Here is a 19,604-nt window from a genome sequence, read left to right on the forward strand (position 1 = left end):
TCTAAAACCTGGGTGCGTCTTATAGTCCAAAAAATACGGTATGTGTATCTCATTTTGGATATCAGTGAAAAACCTGTCAACAGTTGTTATGGATACCTGGAGTAAAGCTGTATCTAATCCTTCCCCATGCAGTACTGTGTTAGGCGCAAGTATCTAATCCTAGTTGGTGTGGTACTGTGTGCAGATGTGTGTATCTAATCCTCCTCCGTGTGGCATTGTGTGAAGAGGCACGTATCTAATCCTCCGGTAAATGAAACTGTGTGCAGACGTGCATATCTAATCTTAAGGCATGTGGTACTATGTGCAGACGTGTGTATCTAATCCTCTAGCGTGTGGTACTGTGTGCAGACAGGTGTATCTAATCCCTGGCATGTGGTACTGTGTGCAGATGCATGTATCTAATCCTCCAAAGTGTGGTACTGTGTTCAGACACATGTATCTAATCCTCCCCTGTGTGGTATTGTGTGAAGAGGCGTGGATCTAATCCTTCGGCGTGTGGAACTGTTTGTAGATGGGCGTATCTAATCCTATGGCATGTGGTACTGTGTGTAGACGCGCGTATCTAATCCTCCCCCTTGTGATACTGTGTGCTGAGACGCGTATCTAATTCTCTGGCTTGTGGTACTGTGTGAAGAGGCATGCATCTAATCCTCCAAAGTGTGGTACTGTGTTCTAATCCATAAATATGTGCGCGCATATACAGGGTAGGGCGCATAAATATGTGCGCGCATCAATATGTGCGCGCATATACAGGGTAGGGCACATAAATATGTGCGCGCATAAATATGTGCGCACAGATACAGGGTAGGGCGCATAAATATGTGCATGCATAAATATGTGCACGCATAAATATATATGTGCGCGCATACAGGTTAGGGCGCATATATATGTGCACGCATAAATATGTGCGAGCATAAATATGTGCGCGCATATACAGGGTAGGGCGCATAAATATGTGCGCACATATTTATGCGCCCACATATTTATGCGCACTACCCTGTATATGCACGCACATATTTATGCGCGCACATATTTATGCGCCCTACCTACCTGCATAAATATGCACGCGCATATACAGGGTAGGGCGCATAATTATGTGCGCGCATATACAGGGTAGGGCGCATAAATATGTGCGCGCATAAATATGTGCGCGCATAAAAATGTGCGCACATATACAGAGTAGGGTGCATAAATATGTGCGCGCATAAATATGTGCATGCATATACAGGGTAGTGCGCATTTACAGGGTAGGGCGCATAAATATGTGCACGCATATACAGGGTAGGGCGCATAAATATGTGCATGCATAAATATGAGCACGCATAAATATATATGTGCGCGCATACAGGTTAGGGCGCATATATATGTGCGCGCATAAATATGTGTGCGCGTATTTCAGGGTAGGGCGCATATTCAGGGTAGGGCGCATATATATGTGCGCGCATAAATATGTGTACGCATAAATATGTGCGTGCATAAATATGTACGCGCATATACAGGGTAAAGCGCATAAATATGTGCGCGCATAAATATGTGCTCGCATATACAGGGTAAGGCGCATAAATATGTGCACGCATAAATATGTGCGCGCATATACAGGGTAGTGCGCATAAATTTGTGCGCACATATATATATGTGCGCACATAAATATGCACACGCATATACAGGGTAGGGCGCATATATGTGCGCACATAAATATGTGCGCGGATGAATATGTGCGCGCATATACAGGGTAGGGCGCATAAATATGTGCGCGCATAAATATGTGTGCGCGTATACAGGGTAGGGCGCATATTCAGAGTAGGGCGCATATATATGTGCGCACATAAATATGTGCGCGCATAAATATGTGCGCACATAAATATGTGCGTGCATGTACAGGGTAGTGCGCATAAATATGTGCGCGCATAAATATGCGCGTGCATATACAGGGTAGGGCGCATAAATATGTGCGCACATATACAGCGTAGAGCACATAAATATGTGCGCATATACAGTGTAGTGCGCATAAATATGTGCACGCAAAAATATGTGCATGCATATACAGGGTAGGGCGCATAAATATGTGCGCGCATAAATATGTGCACGCATATACAGGGTAGGGCGCATAAATATGTATGCGCATATACAGGGTAGGGCACATAAATAGGTGCGCGCATAAATAGGTGCGCGCATAAATAGGTGCGCGCATATACAGGGTAGGGCGCATAAATATGTGCGCGCATAAATATGTGCGCACATATACAGAGTAGGGTGCATAAATATGTGCGCGCATAAATATGTGCATGCATATACAGGGTAGTGCGCATTTACAGGGTAGGGCGCATAAATATGTGCACGCATATACAGGGTAGGGCGCATAAATATGTGCATGCATAAATATGTGCACGCATAAATATATATATGCGCGCATACAGGTTAGGGCGCATATATATGTGCGCGCATAAATATGTGTGCGCGTATTTCAGGGTAGGGCGCATATTCAGGGTAGGGCGCATATATACGTGCGCGCATAAATATGTGCGAGCATAAATATGTGTACGCATAAATATGTGCGTGCATAAATATGTACGCGCATATACAGGGTAAAGCGCATAAATATGTGCGCGCATAAATATGTGCTCGCATATTCAGGGTTGGGCGCATAAATATGTGCACGCATAAATATGTGCACGCATAAAAATGTGCGCACATATACAGAGTAGGGCACATAAATATGTGCGCGCATAAATATAAATGTGCGCGCATACAGGGTAGGGCGCATATATATGTGCGCGCATAAATATGTGTGCGCGTATACAGGGTAGGGCGCATATTCAGGGTAGGGCGCATATATATGTGCGCACATAAATATGTGCGCGCATAAATATGTGCGCACATAAAAATGTGCACACATATACAGAGTAGGGCGCATAAATATGTGCGCGCATAAATATGTGCGTGCATGTACAGGGTAGTGCGCATAAATATGTGCGCGCATAAATATGCGCGTGCATATACAGGGTAGGGCGCATAAATATGTGCGCGCATATACAGCGTAGAGCACATAAATATGTGCGCATATACAGTGTAGTGCGCATAAATATGTGCACGCAAAAATATGTGCATGCATATACAGGGTAGGGCGCATAAATATGTGCGCGCATAAATATGTGCACGCATATACAGGGTAGGGCGCATAAATATGTGCGCGCATATGCAGGGTAGGGCGCATAAATATGTGCGCGCATAAATATGTGCGCACAAAAATATGTGCGCGCATATACAGCATAGGGCACATAAATATGTGTGCATATACAGGGTAGTGCGCATAAATTTGTGCGCGCATATATATATGTGCGCGCATAAATATGCACACGCATATACAGGGTAGGGCGCATATATGTGCGCACATAAATATGTGCGCGCATATACAGGGTAGGGCGCATAAATATGTGCGCGCATAAATATGTGCGCACATAAATATGTGCGCTCATATACAGGGTAGGGCACATAAATATGTGCGCGCATAAATGTGTGCGCGCATAAATATGTGCACGCATGTACAGGGTAGGGCGCATATACAGGGTAGGGCGCATATTCAGGGTAGGGCGCATATATATGTGCGCACATAAATATGTGCGCGCATAAAAATGTGCGCACATATACAGAGTAGGGCGCATAAATATGTGCGCGCATAAATATAAATGTGCGCGCATACAGGGTAGGGCGCATATATATGTGCGCGCATAAATATGTGTGCGCGTATACAGGGTAGGGCGCATATTCAGGGTAGGGCACATATATATATGCGCGCATAAATATGTGCGCGCATAAAAATGTGAGCACATATACAGAGTAGGGCGCATAAATATGTGCGCGCATAAATATGTGCGTGCATGTACAGGGTAGTGCGCATAAATATGCGCGCATATACAGGGTAGGGCGCATAAATATGTGCGCGCATATACAGCATAGGGCACATCAATATGTGCGCGTATACAGGGTAGTGCGCATAAATATGTGCACGCAAAAATATGTGCGTGCATATACAGGGTAGGGCGCATAAATATGTGCGCGCATAAATATGTGCACGCATATACAGGGTAGGGCGCATAAATATGTGCGCGCATATACAGGGTAGGGCGCATAAATATGTGCACGCATAAATATATATGTGCGTGCATACAGGTTAGGGCGCATATATATGTGCGCGCATAAATATGTGTGTGCGTATTCAGGGTAGGGCGCATATTCACGGTAGGGCGCATATATATGTGCGCGCATAAATATGTGCGAGCATAAACATGTGTACGCATAAATATGTGCGCGCATAAATATGTACGCGCATATACAGGGTAAAGCGCATAAATATGGGCGTGCATAAATAAGTGCGTGCATAAATATGTGCGCGCATATACAGGGTAAGGCGCATAAATATGTGCGCGCATAAATATGTGCGCGCATATACAGGGTAGTGCGCATAAATTTGTGCACGCATAAATATGTGCGCATAAATATGCACACGCATATACAGGGTAGGGCGCATAAATATGTGCGCGCATAAATATGTGCGCGCATAAATGTGTGCGCGCATAAATATGTGCACGCATAAATATGTGCACGCATGTACAGGGTAATGCGCATATACAGGGTAGGGCGCATATTCAGGGTAGGGCGCATATATATGTGCGCGCATAAATATGTGCACGCATAAAAATGTGTGCACATATACAGAGTAGGGCGCATAAATATGTGCGCATATAAACATAAATGTGCGCGCATACAGGGTAGGGCGCATATATATGTGCGCGCATAAATATGTGTGCGCGTATACAGGGTAGGGCGCATATTCAGGGTAGGGCGCATAAATATGTGCGCGCATATACAGCGTAGAGCACATAAATATGTGCGCATATACAGTGTAGTGCGCATAAATATGTGCACGCAAAAATATGTGCATGCATATACAGGGTAGGGCGCATAAATATGTGCGCGCATAAATATGTGCACGCATATACAGGGTAGGGCGCATAAATATGTGCGCGTATATACGGGGTAGGGCGCATAAATATGTGCGCGCATAAATATGTGCGCACAAAAATATGTGCGCGCATATACAGCATAGGGCACATAAATATGTGTGCATATACAGGGTAGTGCGCATAAATATGTGCGCGCAAAAATATGTGCGTGCATATACAGGGTAGGGCGCATAAATATGTGCGCACATAAATATGTGCGCGCATATACAGGGTAGGGCGCATAAATATGTGCGCGTAAAAATATGTGCACGCATATACAGCATAGGGCGCATAAATATGTGCGCGCATATACAGGGTAGGGAGCATAAATATGTGCGCGCATAAATATGTGCGCGCATAAATATGTGCGCTCATAAATATGTGCGCGCATATACAGTGTTGGGCACATATATGTGCGTGCATAAATATGTGCGCGCATATACAGGGTTGGGCACATATATGTGCGTGCATAAATATGCGCATGCTAGAGGGAGGACCCGGCTTCTCACGGGTATATTACATGTTATGTTTGTGTAGTGGCCCCATAAGAATTGTCCAGTTTTGCACTGGTGTATTTTGTATGTGGTTTGTGTGTATGTCCATAAGCGTCATGTGATTATGTGTATCTCATTTTGGATATCAGTGAAAAACCTGTGATCAGTTGTTATGGATACCTGGAGTAAAGCTGTATCTAATCCTTCCCCATGCAGTACTGTGTTTAGACGCAAGTATCTAATCCTTGTTGGTGTGGTACTCTGTGCAGATGTGTGTATCTAATCCTCCCCCGTGTGGCATTGTGAGAAGAGGCACGTATCTATCTAATCTTAAGGCATGTGGTACTATGTGCAGACGCGTGCATCTAATCCTCTAGCGTGTGGTACTGTGTGCAGACAGGTGTATCTAATCCCTGGTGTGAGGTACTGTGTGCAGATGCACGTATCTAATCCTCCCCCGTGTGGTACTGTGTGCTGAGACGCGTATCTAATTATCTGGCATGTGGTACTGTGTGCAGATGCATGTATCTAATCCTCCAAAGTGTGGTACTGTGTTCAGACACATGTATCTAATCCTCCCCTGTGTGGTATTGTGTGAAGAGGCGCGGATCTAATCCTTCTGCGTGTGGAACTGTGTGTAGACGCGCGTATCTAATCCTACAGCATGTGGTACTGTGTGCAGACGCGTGTATCTAATCCTATGGCGTGTACAACTGTGTGCAGACACGCGTATCTAATCCTCTGCAGTGTGGAACTGTATGTAGACGCGTGTATCTAATCCTACGGCATGTGGTACTCTGTGCAGACGTGTGTATCTAATCCTATGGCGTGTACAACTGTGTGAAGACACGTGTATCTAATCCTCCCCTGTGTGGTATTGTGTGAAGAGGCGCGTATCTAATCCTATGGCGTGTGGAACTGTGTGTAGACGCATGTATCCAATCCCCCGGCATGTGGCACTGTGTGCAGACGTGCGTATCTAATCCTATGGCATGTGGTACTGTGTGTAGACGCACGTATCTAATCCTCCCCCATGTGGTACTGTGTGCAGACGCGCGTATCTAATCCTCCCCCGTGTGATACTGTGTGCGGAAATGCGTATCTAATTTTCTGGCTTGTGGTACAGTGTGCAGAGGCATGTATCTAATCCTCCAAAGTGTGGTACTGTGTGCACACACACGTATCTAATCCTCCCTTGTGTGGTATTGTGTGAAGAGGTGCGTATCTAAACCTACAGCATGTGGAACTGTGTGTAGACGCGCGTATCTAATCCTACGTCTGTGTGCAGACGCATGTATCTAATCCTCCCTGTGTGGTACTGTGTCCTGAGACGTGTATGTAATTCTCTGGCTTGTGGTACTGTGTGCAGAGGCATGTATCTAATCCTCCAAAGTGTGGTACTGTGTGCAGACACATGTATCTAATCCTCCCCTGTGTGGTATTGTGTGAAGAGGTGCGTATCTAATCCTACGGCATGTGGAACTGTGTGTAGACGCGCGTATCTAATCCTACGTCTGTGTGCAGACGCATGTATCTAATCCTCCCTGTGTGGTACTGTGTCCTGAGACGTGTATGTAATTCTCTGGCTTGTGGTACTGTGTGCAGAGGCATGTATCTAATCCTCCAAAGTGTGGTACTGTGTGCAGACACATGTATCTAATCCTCCCCTGTGTGGTATTGTGTGAAGAGGCGCGTATCTAATCCTACGGCATCTGGAACTGTGTGTCGATGTGCAAATCTTATGCTCTGGTGTGTGGAACTGTGTACAGATGCGTGTATCCAATCCTTTGGCATGTGGTACTGTGTGCAGACGCATGTATCCAATCCCCCGGCGTGTGGTACTTTGTGCAGACACGTGTATCTAATCCTTCGGCATGTGGAACTGTGTACAGAAGCGCATATTTAATCCTCTGGTTTGTGGGACTGTGTGCAGACGCGTGTATCTAATCCTCTGGCGTGTGATACTGTGTGCTGATCTGTGTATCTAATCCTCTGATGCGTGTATCTCAGTTTGGATATCAGTGTTGTATTGTGCATGTGGAGTGACCATGTGTATTGCAGTTGGAATATGAGTGAATGACTTGCAGGTTTGTATTGGCTAAGGGGGGGGGGCACTGTATTTGGAATGCTGTATCTCAGCAACAGTACGTCCGAGCGAGTTGGAGTCTCGTCTTAAACCTTCCCGGATACCTGAAGTATCTCTGTACCAAATTTGGTGAAGATCGGTCCAGTCGTTTGGTTCGCATTAGAGCACAGACAGACAGACAGACAGACAAGAATTCATTTTTATAAGATAGGGAGAGAGATGGAGAGATATATATATATACTAGCTGGTACCCGTGACTTGGTCTGCGGTGATTGTAGAAGTGGGTATATACAGGCGCGGGTAAGGTTTTCGTCCTGTGTATAAGGTATGGGATATGAAATAGTAACTTTGTATCTTGTTTTTGCTGTAATTCAGAGAATACGTGAGACTTTTGTGTTGAAGTTACTTTGTATTTGAGCCGCTATATATACAGTGTTGTGAGAAACTTTACATAGTGACTTTGGGACAGAAGTATTTGAAGTTAACCCTTTCCCACCAATGGCATTTTTTGATTTTTGTTTTTGACTCCCCTCCCTCTAAACCCCATAACTTTTTTATTTCTCCGCTCCCAGAGCCATATGAGGTCTTAATTTTTGCGGGACAAATTTTTCTTCATGATGCCACCATTATTTATTCTATATAATGTACTGGGAAGCAGGGAAAAAAATTCAGAATGGGGGGGATTTGAAGAAAAAATGCATTTCTGCGACTTTCTTACGGGCTTTGGTTTTACGGCGTTCACTGTGCAACCAAAATGACCTGTCCCCTGTATTCTGTGTTTTGTTACGATTCCGGGGATACCAAATTTATATGGTTGTATTTACATTTTGACCCCTTAAAAAAAATCCAAAACTGTATTAAAAAATTATTTTTTGAAAAGTTGCCATATTCCGACAGCCGTAACTTTTTATACGTGCGTGTACGGGGATGTATAGGGCGTCTTTTTTTCCGGGGCCGAGTGTACTTTGTAGTTCTACCATTTTCGGGAAATGTTATTGCTTTGATCACTTTTTATTCAAATTTTTATCAGAATCAAAACAATGAAAAAATGGCGGTTTGGCACTTTTGACCAATTTTCCTGCTACAGCGTTTACCGAACAGGAAAAATATTTGTATAGCTTTGTAGAGCGGGCGATTTCAGAAGTGGGGATATCTAACGTATGTGTTTCACAGTTTTTAACTACTTTTATATGTGTTCTAGGGAAAGGGGGGTGATTTGAATTTTTAATACTTTTTATTTATTTTTTTTATATTTTTTTACTTTTTTTAAAAAAAAAAATTTTTTTTGCATTTATTAGACCTCCTAGGGGTATTGACATGGGTGGGCGGTGTCGCGGATTGTCAGAGCGGTGGGGGTCGGCAAACATGGCTGCTCTGGAGCGTTAAAGAGCGCCTCCTGGAGTATCGTTAAGGTGAGGGGCAAAGTGGTAAAGTCTATGTATATGTGATTGTGTGGGGTTAGGGGCGAGGCTGCAGAGGACAATAGGAATTTTGTGGCTTGCTATGGTCCAAAGTGTGTGAGATTGCAGAGATGGTGGTGTGAGTTTGGGGTTTGTGGGGGTCCTGGGAAAAACGTATGTGCGCTATTGTGACGAAAAGTAGCCTATTTTTTAATCGGGTGTATTAACTATGTTTGTGGAAAATTTCAGCCAAATCGGTGGAGCGGTTTTTCCGTGATTGAGGAACAAACATCCGAACATGCAAACATCCAAACACACAAACCCACAAACTCACAAACTTTCACATTTATAATATTAATAGGATATATATATATATATATATATATATATATATATATATATATATATATATATATATATATATATATATATATATATATATATATATATATATATATATATCGTATTTTTCGGACTATAAGACGCACTTTTTTTCCTCCCAATATGGGAGGAAAATGTGTGTGCGTCTTATAGTCCGAATGCAGCGTGTGCAGCGTCTGTGTCCCGTCTGTGTGAATCAAAAGGAGAGCAGCACGGTGCCTGCCTGCTCTGCCCCTCCTTCCCTGTCTGTGTCGCGTCTTTGCAGGAGCGAGATCTGAGAAGCAGGGAAGTAGGGGCGGGCCAGACAGGTGAAGGAAGCGTGGTTTCAAGCTTGCCGAGAAAACCACGCCTCCTTCTCCCGTCTGGCCCGCCCCTCCTTCACTGCCTCTCAGATCTGGCTCTGGCAATGAAACCACACAGACAGGGAAGGAGGGGCGGGCCAAACGGGAGGAGGAGGCGTGGTTTTCTCGGCAAGCTTGAAACCACGCCTCCTTCACCCGTCTGGCCCGCCCCTACTTCCCTGTCTGTGTGGCTTCATTGCCGGAGCAAGATGTGAGAGGCAGTGAAGGAGGGACGAGCCGGACGGGTGAAAGAGGCATGTTTTCAAGTTTGCTTAGAAAACCACACCTCCTTCACCCTTCTGGCCCGCCCCTTTTTCTCTTCTTGCATAGCTTCACTGCAGGGTGTCTCTTTCCATCCATGGATGAGATAGATTAGATATAGATAGATAGACAGAAAGACAGACAGACACAGACAGACAGACAGATAGACGGATAGATAGATAGATAGATAGATAGATAGATAGATAGATAGATAGATAGATAGATAGATAGATAGATAGATATTGGTGAAATATTATATTATTAGGTTATTAAATATTTCACCAATTTTTTTTCCTTAAATTTTTTTTTTTTCCCCTATTTTCCTCCTCTAAAACCTTAGTGCGTCTTATGGTCCGAAAAATACGGTATATATTATCACTGTAAGACTCCATTCACATCTGTGCGAAGTCTCCGTCACAGAGTCTGTTAGAAATCACCAAAGGAAAACATCCTGCAAGCTCCATTTTTTCCATCTGGTAATTCCAATAAAAAACAGTGCACAACCCATGGACACCATTACAGTCAAAGGGGTCCCTCGGGATCCATTTGTAGCTGGTATTTCTGAGATCTATTGCTGTCCAATTTTCCAGTCTCTGGGTCCTACGTTTGATTGGAAAGCGCAGATCTAAATGCTATATATACACAGTACAGACCAAAAGTTTGGACACACCTTTTCATTCAAAGAGTTTTCTGTATTTTCATGACTATGACAATTGTAGAGTCACACTGAAGGCATCAAAACTATGAATTACCACATGTGGAATTATATACTTAACAAAAAAGTGTGAAACAACTGAACATATGTCTTATATTCTATGTTCTTCAAAGTAGCCACCTTTTGCTTTGATTCCTGCTGCAACACCAGCACTGTAAACAGTGGAAGAGTCAGTGTCGGCAACCCCAGGCGACGATTGTCCTGCGTTTGCTCTCTCCCACTGAGCCCAGGGCTTGCCTTCCAAATGACAGCACACGCAAAAGGTGGTGATGTTGCTCTTTTCAGAGCCCCTACTCAGTTTCGACTTGCAAAGTGTGCAAACTGCACTAAATTTTTCATGGAACTGGTGACACTAGGCACCTCAGTGGCGGTAGTTTGGCCAGGGGGTGACGCTAGCCTCCTGTGTGACAATGAGATCATCTGCCACTTCGTCATCCTCCTCTTCCCCATCAATATACGCTGTGAAGCGGATAGGAGTGTGCACTGACTATCCTGCTGGTAGGTTCTGCTCCTATGCCCGACTCCTCAGCGTACAATGCGTTATCCCTGACAGCGAGGAGGGATTCTTGCATCACACACAGGAGCGGGATTGTTACACTCACGAGTGCGTCGTCTTGGTGGACTCCTCAAAGACATGAGGAGATCTCGCATAAGTCTGGCAACATGGGCGAGTTTTGCATGAGTGGCTAGTACATGGAAAATCTTTGGCCTTTCTGCCTCTGGACATGTCTCTGCCTTTATCCACCTTTTTAGCTTGCCTCCACATCTACACTGCTTTTGTCCCTAGACATCACCCCAGTCCATGCCTCTGCCTCTAGCCACCTTTTTTCCTGCTTAGCTCGCCTCCACATCTACACTGCTTTCCCCGCTATACATCACCCCTGTCAATTTAGGGTCAGTGGCCTCGTTGTCCACCAACTCCTCTTCCAATTGCTCACTCTCCTCTTACTGCAAACCGCATATGACAACAGCCTGCCCTGATGGCAACTGTGTCTTATCATCATCACTAAGGACAGATAATGCTGGTTGCTGGTCCACAACCACTAAATCGCCAGGTGAAGGAGGATGCTCCAGTGTTTGGGCATCAGTACACACAAACTCGTCTGGTAGCTCCTGTGATTTGGGAAGTGGTTCAACAGAAAAGGACCCGAAAAGAGATCCTGGGAGGTGGCAAGGGTGGGATGACTTTGTTGGGAAGATTACCCAAGTTGGGAGGAAGGAGGGTCAGACTGTTGGGTATGAACACGACTGCAGGTAGTGGCTGACTGGCTGGTGGAAAAGCAGCTGGAAGCATTATCCGATAGCCATTGTAACACCTGTTCCTGGTGCTCGGGCCTGGTCTGTATTGTACCCTGCACCCTGCTTAACGCAGCTGTCATATCAGGAATTGTGATGAGCGCATGCTAATGTTTCTTGTCCAGTGGAAAGGATGGGATAGGATTTCACATAAGTCTGCCACCCATGGAAACTCATGGTTCAGAAACTGAGGGAGCTGACTTTGATGAACCCTTGGGTTTTGGAGATGGAACTCCATGAAAGGTCTCTGCTGCTCACACACCCTGCTCAACATATGGTATCTAGGGTTTCAGCGTGTGGTGACCTTGCAGCCGGTGCTTCGGGTAGATGTAGGTATTGCTGGAGTGTATTGAGTCTAGCAGCAGCTACTGTAGACTTGCCAAAGTGGGCGCACAAGCGCCGCATTTTAACAAGTAGCTTGTGTAGATTGGGGTACGTTGTTAGAAACCGTTGCACCAATAAGTTGAAAACGAGGGCCAGGCATGGATCGTGTTGTATGCTGGCAGGCTCCAGAGCCACTACCAGGTTCCGTCCATTATCACACACGCCAAAAATGCCTGGCCCCAGGTGCAGCTGGGAAAAAACATTGCCATATCATCCAGGATGGCATCCCTGACCTCGGAGGCAGTGTGCTGTCTGTCCCCCAAGCTGATGAGCTTCAGCATGTCCTGCTGACGTCTCCCCACGCCAGTGTTGCAGCGTTTCCAGCTTGTAGCTTTACAAGAGAAGGAGGCGGCGGAGAAGGAGGAGGGTGGTGTTTCAGCACTCCTGCCACGAATATTGGACGGGGAGACAAGGCAGGCCGCCACAGTTTGCGACCCAGTCCCAGCCTCAACTACATTCAGCCAGTGTGCCGTGATTGAGATGTAGCGTCCCTGCCCGCATGAACTTTTCCACGCGTCGGTGGTCAAGTGGAACTTTGTACAAAGCGCAGAACTTTGGGCCCACCTGATGTTACGGGACACACGCTGGTGCAAGGCTCAACTCACCGTAAGGGCAAAAAACTGCTGGTGCAAGGCTGAAGTCTCATGAAAGGCTTCAATCTCTGCTGGTAGCTCAGGTTATGGGCCTCTAACTTAATTTGTAAGGGCTCATGTTAAGGGCCTTAAAAGTGAATTGGGGAAGGTCTTACCACATCACACACACACATCCACAATGATATCAGGGTGGGTACTGTTGGATTTCCCATTGCCTATTCCATCTGTGGTTGTCATGGGCAATGTATTTAAAGGGGTGCTTGATAATGTTTCTTTAGCTTAAATTTGGGTTTCTGTCCATCCAATTGGGGAGGAAAGAAGGTTTCCAGGTATTTTGCCACTTTGATAGAGGTTTTTTTGAGTGTAGAAAGTGTGTAGTTGATAGGCTGTGATGTAGGGGTAATACAGGGTCTTTGGTGTGTTAGATGCCCCCAGACATGCTTCCCCTGCTGTCCCAGTTGCATTGCAGAGGTGTTGGCATCATTTGTTGAGGTGTCATAGTGGACTTGGTGACCCTCCTGAGTCGAATGGTGGGTTCCCCTGAAACAAAGCATTTTTCCCCATAGACTATAACGGGGTTCGATATTCATTCGAATAGTCGAATATTGAGCGGCTATTCGAAACGAATATCGAATATTTTACTGTTCGCTCATCTCTAATATTCATCACTAAAATAAAAAACAATAGAAAAAATTGATGGGATCTGTCGGGTCTAGCAGAGTAATGTAGATGCATCAGTGCTTAGCTGCAATGGAGACAGCTGTTATGGGACACGTGTGGTGTTGTGGAAACTCTTTCACCCGTTCTGTGACCTTTGACAGGAATTTTTTGACAGGGTTTCCACAAGCACAAACATTGACAGTCACAGGCACACAGACACTCAAGTGCAAATACCAAAGGGGAATCTTGTATCTAGAGGGAATCCTTGAAGTCTGTTTTTCCAGAGTTTGTGTTGCCATAAGTTGTGCCATAATTATCACACACTGCACACTTTCTCAGAAAAACAGGGCCTGGCCTATATGTGCCCCAATGTGGCAAAAAATGTGTTGTAAAATTCTGGTGACAAACTTAGGCCAGGTTTCATCTTAGGCTTCATTGGAGACTCCGACACATTATCCTCTGAAAAACAGAGAAGTCCTGCACGGAGAACTTTTCTCTCCGCTGGTTTCAGTATGAAAAAAAATGATGACGGAGACCCGGCATATTCCCATTATAGTCTACGGGGTTCACAAGTGTCCGTGGGTAATTGCTGTTTTAGTGGACGGGATTTGCATTTGATAAATCTGATCAAAATTTATGACGTTTCCTGAAGATATTCCATATAAAAATAAATCCTGGAAAGTTAGTCTCGTATACGCCGCGTTATTTTGCGGCCGTGATTTTGCAGCCGCAAAATAACGCGGCGTATATGATCCAGGCTCCCATTGAAATCAATGGGAGCATATACGGCGCTCAAAATCTCACACGGCATATACGTGGCAGGTCACGCGGAACGTTACTCCGTGTGAATGCACCCTAACCTCGCATTTTTTTTCCTACGGTTATTCAAATATTTTTTTTATTGTTATGTTGTTTTTATTTTTCCATGTTTTTCTTTATTTTAATATCCAAGAAAATGTAAACAAAAAAGGGAGGGGAAATGTGTTTGTTTTTCATGTTTTTTTTTGTTATTAATAGCTCAATGTGCAGCTAAAAATGCAGATAGTTTCTCTCTCCTTTAAGATAATTTTTGCTTAGGTGACAATTATTGTTGTATTGCTAGGAGTGGGGCTAGAGCCTATGATGTGGGCATGACAGTGGTAGTTTTTTCTTTTTTACCTTTTTTTTGTGTTCTTATTTGTTTATTACTATTTATTATTTTTACATATTGTGTCCTTTCATAAGGTCATATTAGAACTTTGGAGGGACTAACAGTCCTGATACATTGGCCCCAGTTACAAGAGGAATGCAGCCTCCTATCACGTACTGTACAGCTGATCAGGGCCCCATCAGCCCATGCAGTTCCTGGCCCTCAGATTATTACATAACCACGGTGCAAGAAGCGAAGCCACGTCATGATTGCTCCATAACTGTGTACTTAGTGCTTATTGAGTGTTGTGTAAACAGAGATCTGGGATTACAATAAACCATCCCCTCCTTCCCTATAGGAGGATCGGCCATCGTAACAGCCAATTCCCCACTTAACTTTGCAAGGACATATATATATATCCTCTTACAGGATTAAGATTGGACTACCCAAACCTCTACTGCTCTGGAAGTTGTTAAAGATGGGACTATAGATATCTTATGTTATCATAAACTTCCACAAGTAGGCAAAGAACACAAATACTCTTTTGTATTTTTTTTTATGTAGATTGTGAGCCCCATGTAGTGATCTCAATGTACATTTTTTTCTTCCTATCAGTATGTCTTTGTAGTATGGGAGGATATCCACGCAAACATGGGGAGAACATACAAGCTCCTTGCAGATGTTGTTCCTGGCAGGATTCGAACCCAGGACTCCAGCACTGCAAGGCTGCAGTGCTAACTACTGAGCCAACATGTTACCCCTCAAATACTCATTTGTATTTGTTACTATCTTCTAAAGAGAACCTTTCAGCACCTCCACCAATTCAGGTTCTTAGTATTAGCACCAATTTCAGCACAGTTGGAATTTTCTCTCTAGTCCCCACCATTCCCGAGCAACAAGTGCAGGTAGTTTGGTGCCTGATGTGATGTTAAGCTCTGTAATGTCAGGTGGGCGGTGTCAGGCAGGGGGCGTGATTTAGAACTCCAATCAGAGGCAACCAGTGTCAGAGCTTGGAATCACATCCCTTGTCTGCTCCTGCCTGACACTGACCTTCTGGCAGTACAGAGACTAAATACACCAAAAGACACCAAAACCAACAGCATTGATTGCTCAGGAATGGTGGAGCCTAAAGAAAAATTTCAATTGTGCCAGAATTCATGAAGCAGCAGCTATTAATTGATGTAAAGAGCTAGAATTGTTGGAGGTGAAGCTAAATTATTTTTAGGCAGCATGTGTATTCTTTATTATCCCACCCACTCAGCTCCGCACCTCCCATGAGGCGACCTGAAGCGACTGCTTCAGGCGGCGCTATGCCGGGCCCCCGGGGGGGGGCGGCATTTTTGCTGACCTAAGCCAGTCCAGGACAAGCTGTCCTGGACTGGCTTAGCGTCACCGTCTCGGAAGCCCGGGACACGGGAAGCGAGCGGTGGATTGGGGAGGCCACTGGAGCAGCGCTGCTCCACTGGCCTCCCCTCACGCTCAAGCAGAGAGCAGATCCTCTCCCTGCCTGCTAACGCCTCCCCGTCCACTCCACCCCGCCCTTTCGCTCTTCCCCGCCCCCTCTTGACCGCCCCCTCCTACGGGGGAAGGGGGGGGGGCTTTCTGTCGTCTTCCTCAGGCGGCATAAAAGCTAGGTTCACCCCTGCACCCACTATGCTGCAACTGTAAATCCCCCAGTCTAAACACTGGTAAATTTACAATGGCTAAACTGTAGAGATTTTCCCCGGTGTATCTCTGGTCTTATAATAACTTTAAATTTCTTATTATATATTATAAACTTAGCAATAAATTGTACAAACCAAGAGGGGTGTCCACTATGATTGCATTGAATAGTTCGGCAGGAGTCTGAGCAATGTTGACCGCTTCCATCTGCTCGAAGCTGCCCAGGGGGTGGCACTTAGGAACCAGTTCAGAAATAGGTCTCTGGTGTAACGTCCCTGTGATCAGTAGGATGATGTTATCAATCATGTAGCTGTACCTGCAGATAATAAAGGATACAGAATGTATACACTTAAGCGTCAACATGTAAAGAAAAATAATCAATTATATTCTGTATGAAAGTCCTATATTACATATTACTAGGAGGAGTGTGCCTGGGGACATGGGCATAACAATTTAGCATTGGGTGCCATTGCAAAACATTATCACCATGATCATACTGAAAAGTATCTCTGATTATTTTTCCCGATCGCTTTGTACAAAGCACCCAATGAGCACTGTGTTATCAGAGCAACCATGATGCGGCCCGAACAGTCCAAGAGGACCCAGATCCACTGGGCTAACGTATCAGCCCCGATTACAGGGGAAAGCAGCACAAAAAAAGCGTTAAAATGCCTCCTGCAGGGCTAATGCACACATAGATAGATCACTGTGTACCCTGTGACATCACAACACATGAAGAAAGTCGTTATAATGATGTCATGGTGTTACAATATCCCAGTAAAGTATTGGAGGTGCATTCAGTTTTCCACCTCCATTCATCATGTATAGTTATCACTAGTTGCCTCCTAGGCCTCAGTGGAGATAGGCCCCCTTAGTTGGTGGGCCCCATAACAGCTGGTACTTACTCCCATGCATAGATGGTTTCAAGGGTACAAAAGCACAGAACAAGAAAATGGAATATCTATGCAATTAAAAAAAATATTCTATTGATGGAAATTATATCATATTTATAATTTGTCGTAACATCTCAGTATTGACCCATGCCAGTTCTTCATTGCTAAGATATGCCATCTCTTTAATATAGGTGCAGGTCCGACCTCTGGCACACGCACCAATCCTGAGAATAAAGGAGACTAGTTAGGACTGTATGCTTGAGTGTCAGGGCCAAATTAGGATTGGTTGGGGAAAGGAGGGTACAAATCCCTTCTGACCTCTCCACAGTCACTTATAGAAGAAGTGTCTGCACATGTATGGTACTTTTTCATTGAAACATAAGGGAGCAAGTTGAACCAACAACTTCAATAGACTTTAAAAGGGAGAGCTATACACATGCAAGGTTCTCGGTTGGAACAGATTGCTAAAAAGTGGTGGACTTCCAGAAGGTGGAGTAGACCCCAGATGTGCATTCCTTATAATTCAGTCATACTGAAGGTATATGGTTGAGAAAGTCTATATCTTCTAGACCAGGGGTAGGGAACCTTTGGCTCTCCAGCTGCTGTGAAACTACAACTCCCATCATGCTCCATTCACTTCCATGGGAGTTCCCAGAACAGCAGAGCCAGTATGCATGCTGGGAGTTGTAGTTTTGCAACAGCTGGAGAGCCGTACGTTCCCTACCCCTGTTCTAGACCATTCAGTGGATCTGCTACTTACGTAATAAAATTTAAAAACGTGGCAAGTGGTTCGAAGGCGTGGTTCCTGAAGTAGAGGAATTCAGTCATGAGCTTTTCCTTCAGCTTTCCATCGATTGTAGATACTGTGAGTTGTCCGGTCTCATTCGCCAGGAAGTGTCCATAGTCTGTGGACTGTAAATGTAACTTCAAGTCTACAATGGTAAAATATGGAAATGTATCAGATGCCAAAGGACATACGCACTGTAGATACATATAAATAATAAAAAAAAGGAATAATTTCCGGATCTAAATTATTGTTTGAGAAATTACATATGCAAAAAATTTATTCACACGTTCCCAAAATTTTTTTTGCTTTTTTCACTTTTACCTTATTTTTTTGTACGTCAAAAAGTCAGAAAACAACTTTTGAGGACTTGTCTATTACTTTATTTAATGCTATGTATGTGATAGTAGTCTCACTTAGGCCTGGTTCATATCTGCATTTTGGGAGTCCGCTTGGGGACCCCCCAAACAGAATACTGAATGCAATGTCTGTAGGTTTTTTTTTACCCTGCGATCAGAGCTATTTTAACCATAGAGCCAAAGGTGAAGTTGCACTATGGGTGCAGGAGTCCCATCATCTGCCCTGGATCGAGCGGGACAGTCCCACATTTCAGGGGCTGTCCTGCTATTCCAGGCAGTAATTTCAACTCTATCTGTTTTTTGCTATTTTTTTTTTTTTAATGCAGATTGTGAGCCCCATATAGGGATCACAATGTACTTTTTCTTTCTATCAGTATGTCTTTGTAGAATGAGAGGAAATCCACGCAAACACAGGGAGAACATACAAACTCCTTGCAAATGTTGTTCCTGGCGGGATTCGAACTCAGGACTCCAGCGCTGCAATGCTACCCACTGAGCCACCATGTTGCCCCTATATCAACTCTATCTGTGTCCTTAGGATACAGATAGAAGTTGAATACAATAGAGAAGCACAGAATTCAGCGAAAAATGGTGTAAAGTATATAAAGAATTAAAACAAAGGAATGATTTAAAAATTTATTAAAAAAATGAATGCAGGTTCACACTAATGCTGGGCTCTATATTGTTAAGGTCAGGATTTACACACAGAGCCTGGTGTCTCAGGTGTCCGCCATTTTGAAATTGAAGCGGCATAAATAAAAGTCCACTGTGTAGGATTTGTTTCCTTGCCGATTTTTGGTAGTCTCTACGATGGAGTCTCCGATGCGGATGTGAACCGAGCCTTAGAATGTTATAATATATATTATTATATTTGTCCTGTCTTTCTGGTATTTTTTACCCTGTGCCCCCTGTGTCATGCTGTGGGGTGGTGAAGAAGGGACAGCACAAAGCTACAAAATGTGGGAGAAATAGTGGAATAAAGCAGATAAAGTATCTAAATGTATCTAATGTATAAAACTTCAAAGAATGTAAAATCTACAAATGTTACAGTATAACTTGTTAGGCCTAGTTCACATCTGTGTTCGGTATTCCATTCGGAGAATCGGCATGGGGACCCCCCCAAACGAAATACCAAATGCATTGAAAAGCGGTGAGCTTATGAA

At 44.4% G+C, this 19,604-nt stretch overlaps 1 protein-coding gene across 1 annotated transcript in view; it reads right to left on the reverse strand.

Annotated features, from left to right (window-relative positions):
• The window catches only part of ATP6V0D2 (ATPase H+ transporting V0 subunit d2), a 33,433-nt gene that overhangs the window by 4,989 nt on the left and 8,840 nt on the right, over positions 1–19,604 (reverse strand). The window contains exons 2-3 of the mRNA XM_075271956.1: positions 18,059–18,230; positions 16,543–16,721 (exon numbers count right to left, since the gene is read on the reverse strand). Coding sequence (XP_075128057.1) covers positions 16,543–16,721; positions 18,059–18,230 — 351 coding nt within the window. The remainder of the gene's footprint in view (positions 1–16,542; positions 16,722–18,058; positions 18,231–19,604) is intronic.

This window comes from Leptodactylus fuscus, chromosome 4 (assembly GCF_031893055.1).
Source record: "Leptodactylus fuscus isolate aLepFus1 chromosome 4, aLepFus1.hap2, whole genome shotgun sequence".
Classification (NCBI taxonomy): Eukaryota; Metazoa; Chordata; class Amphibia; order Anura; family Leptodactylidae; genus Leptodactylus; species Leptodactylus fuscus.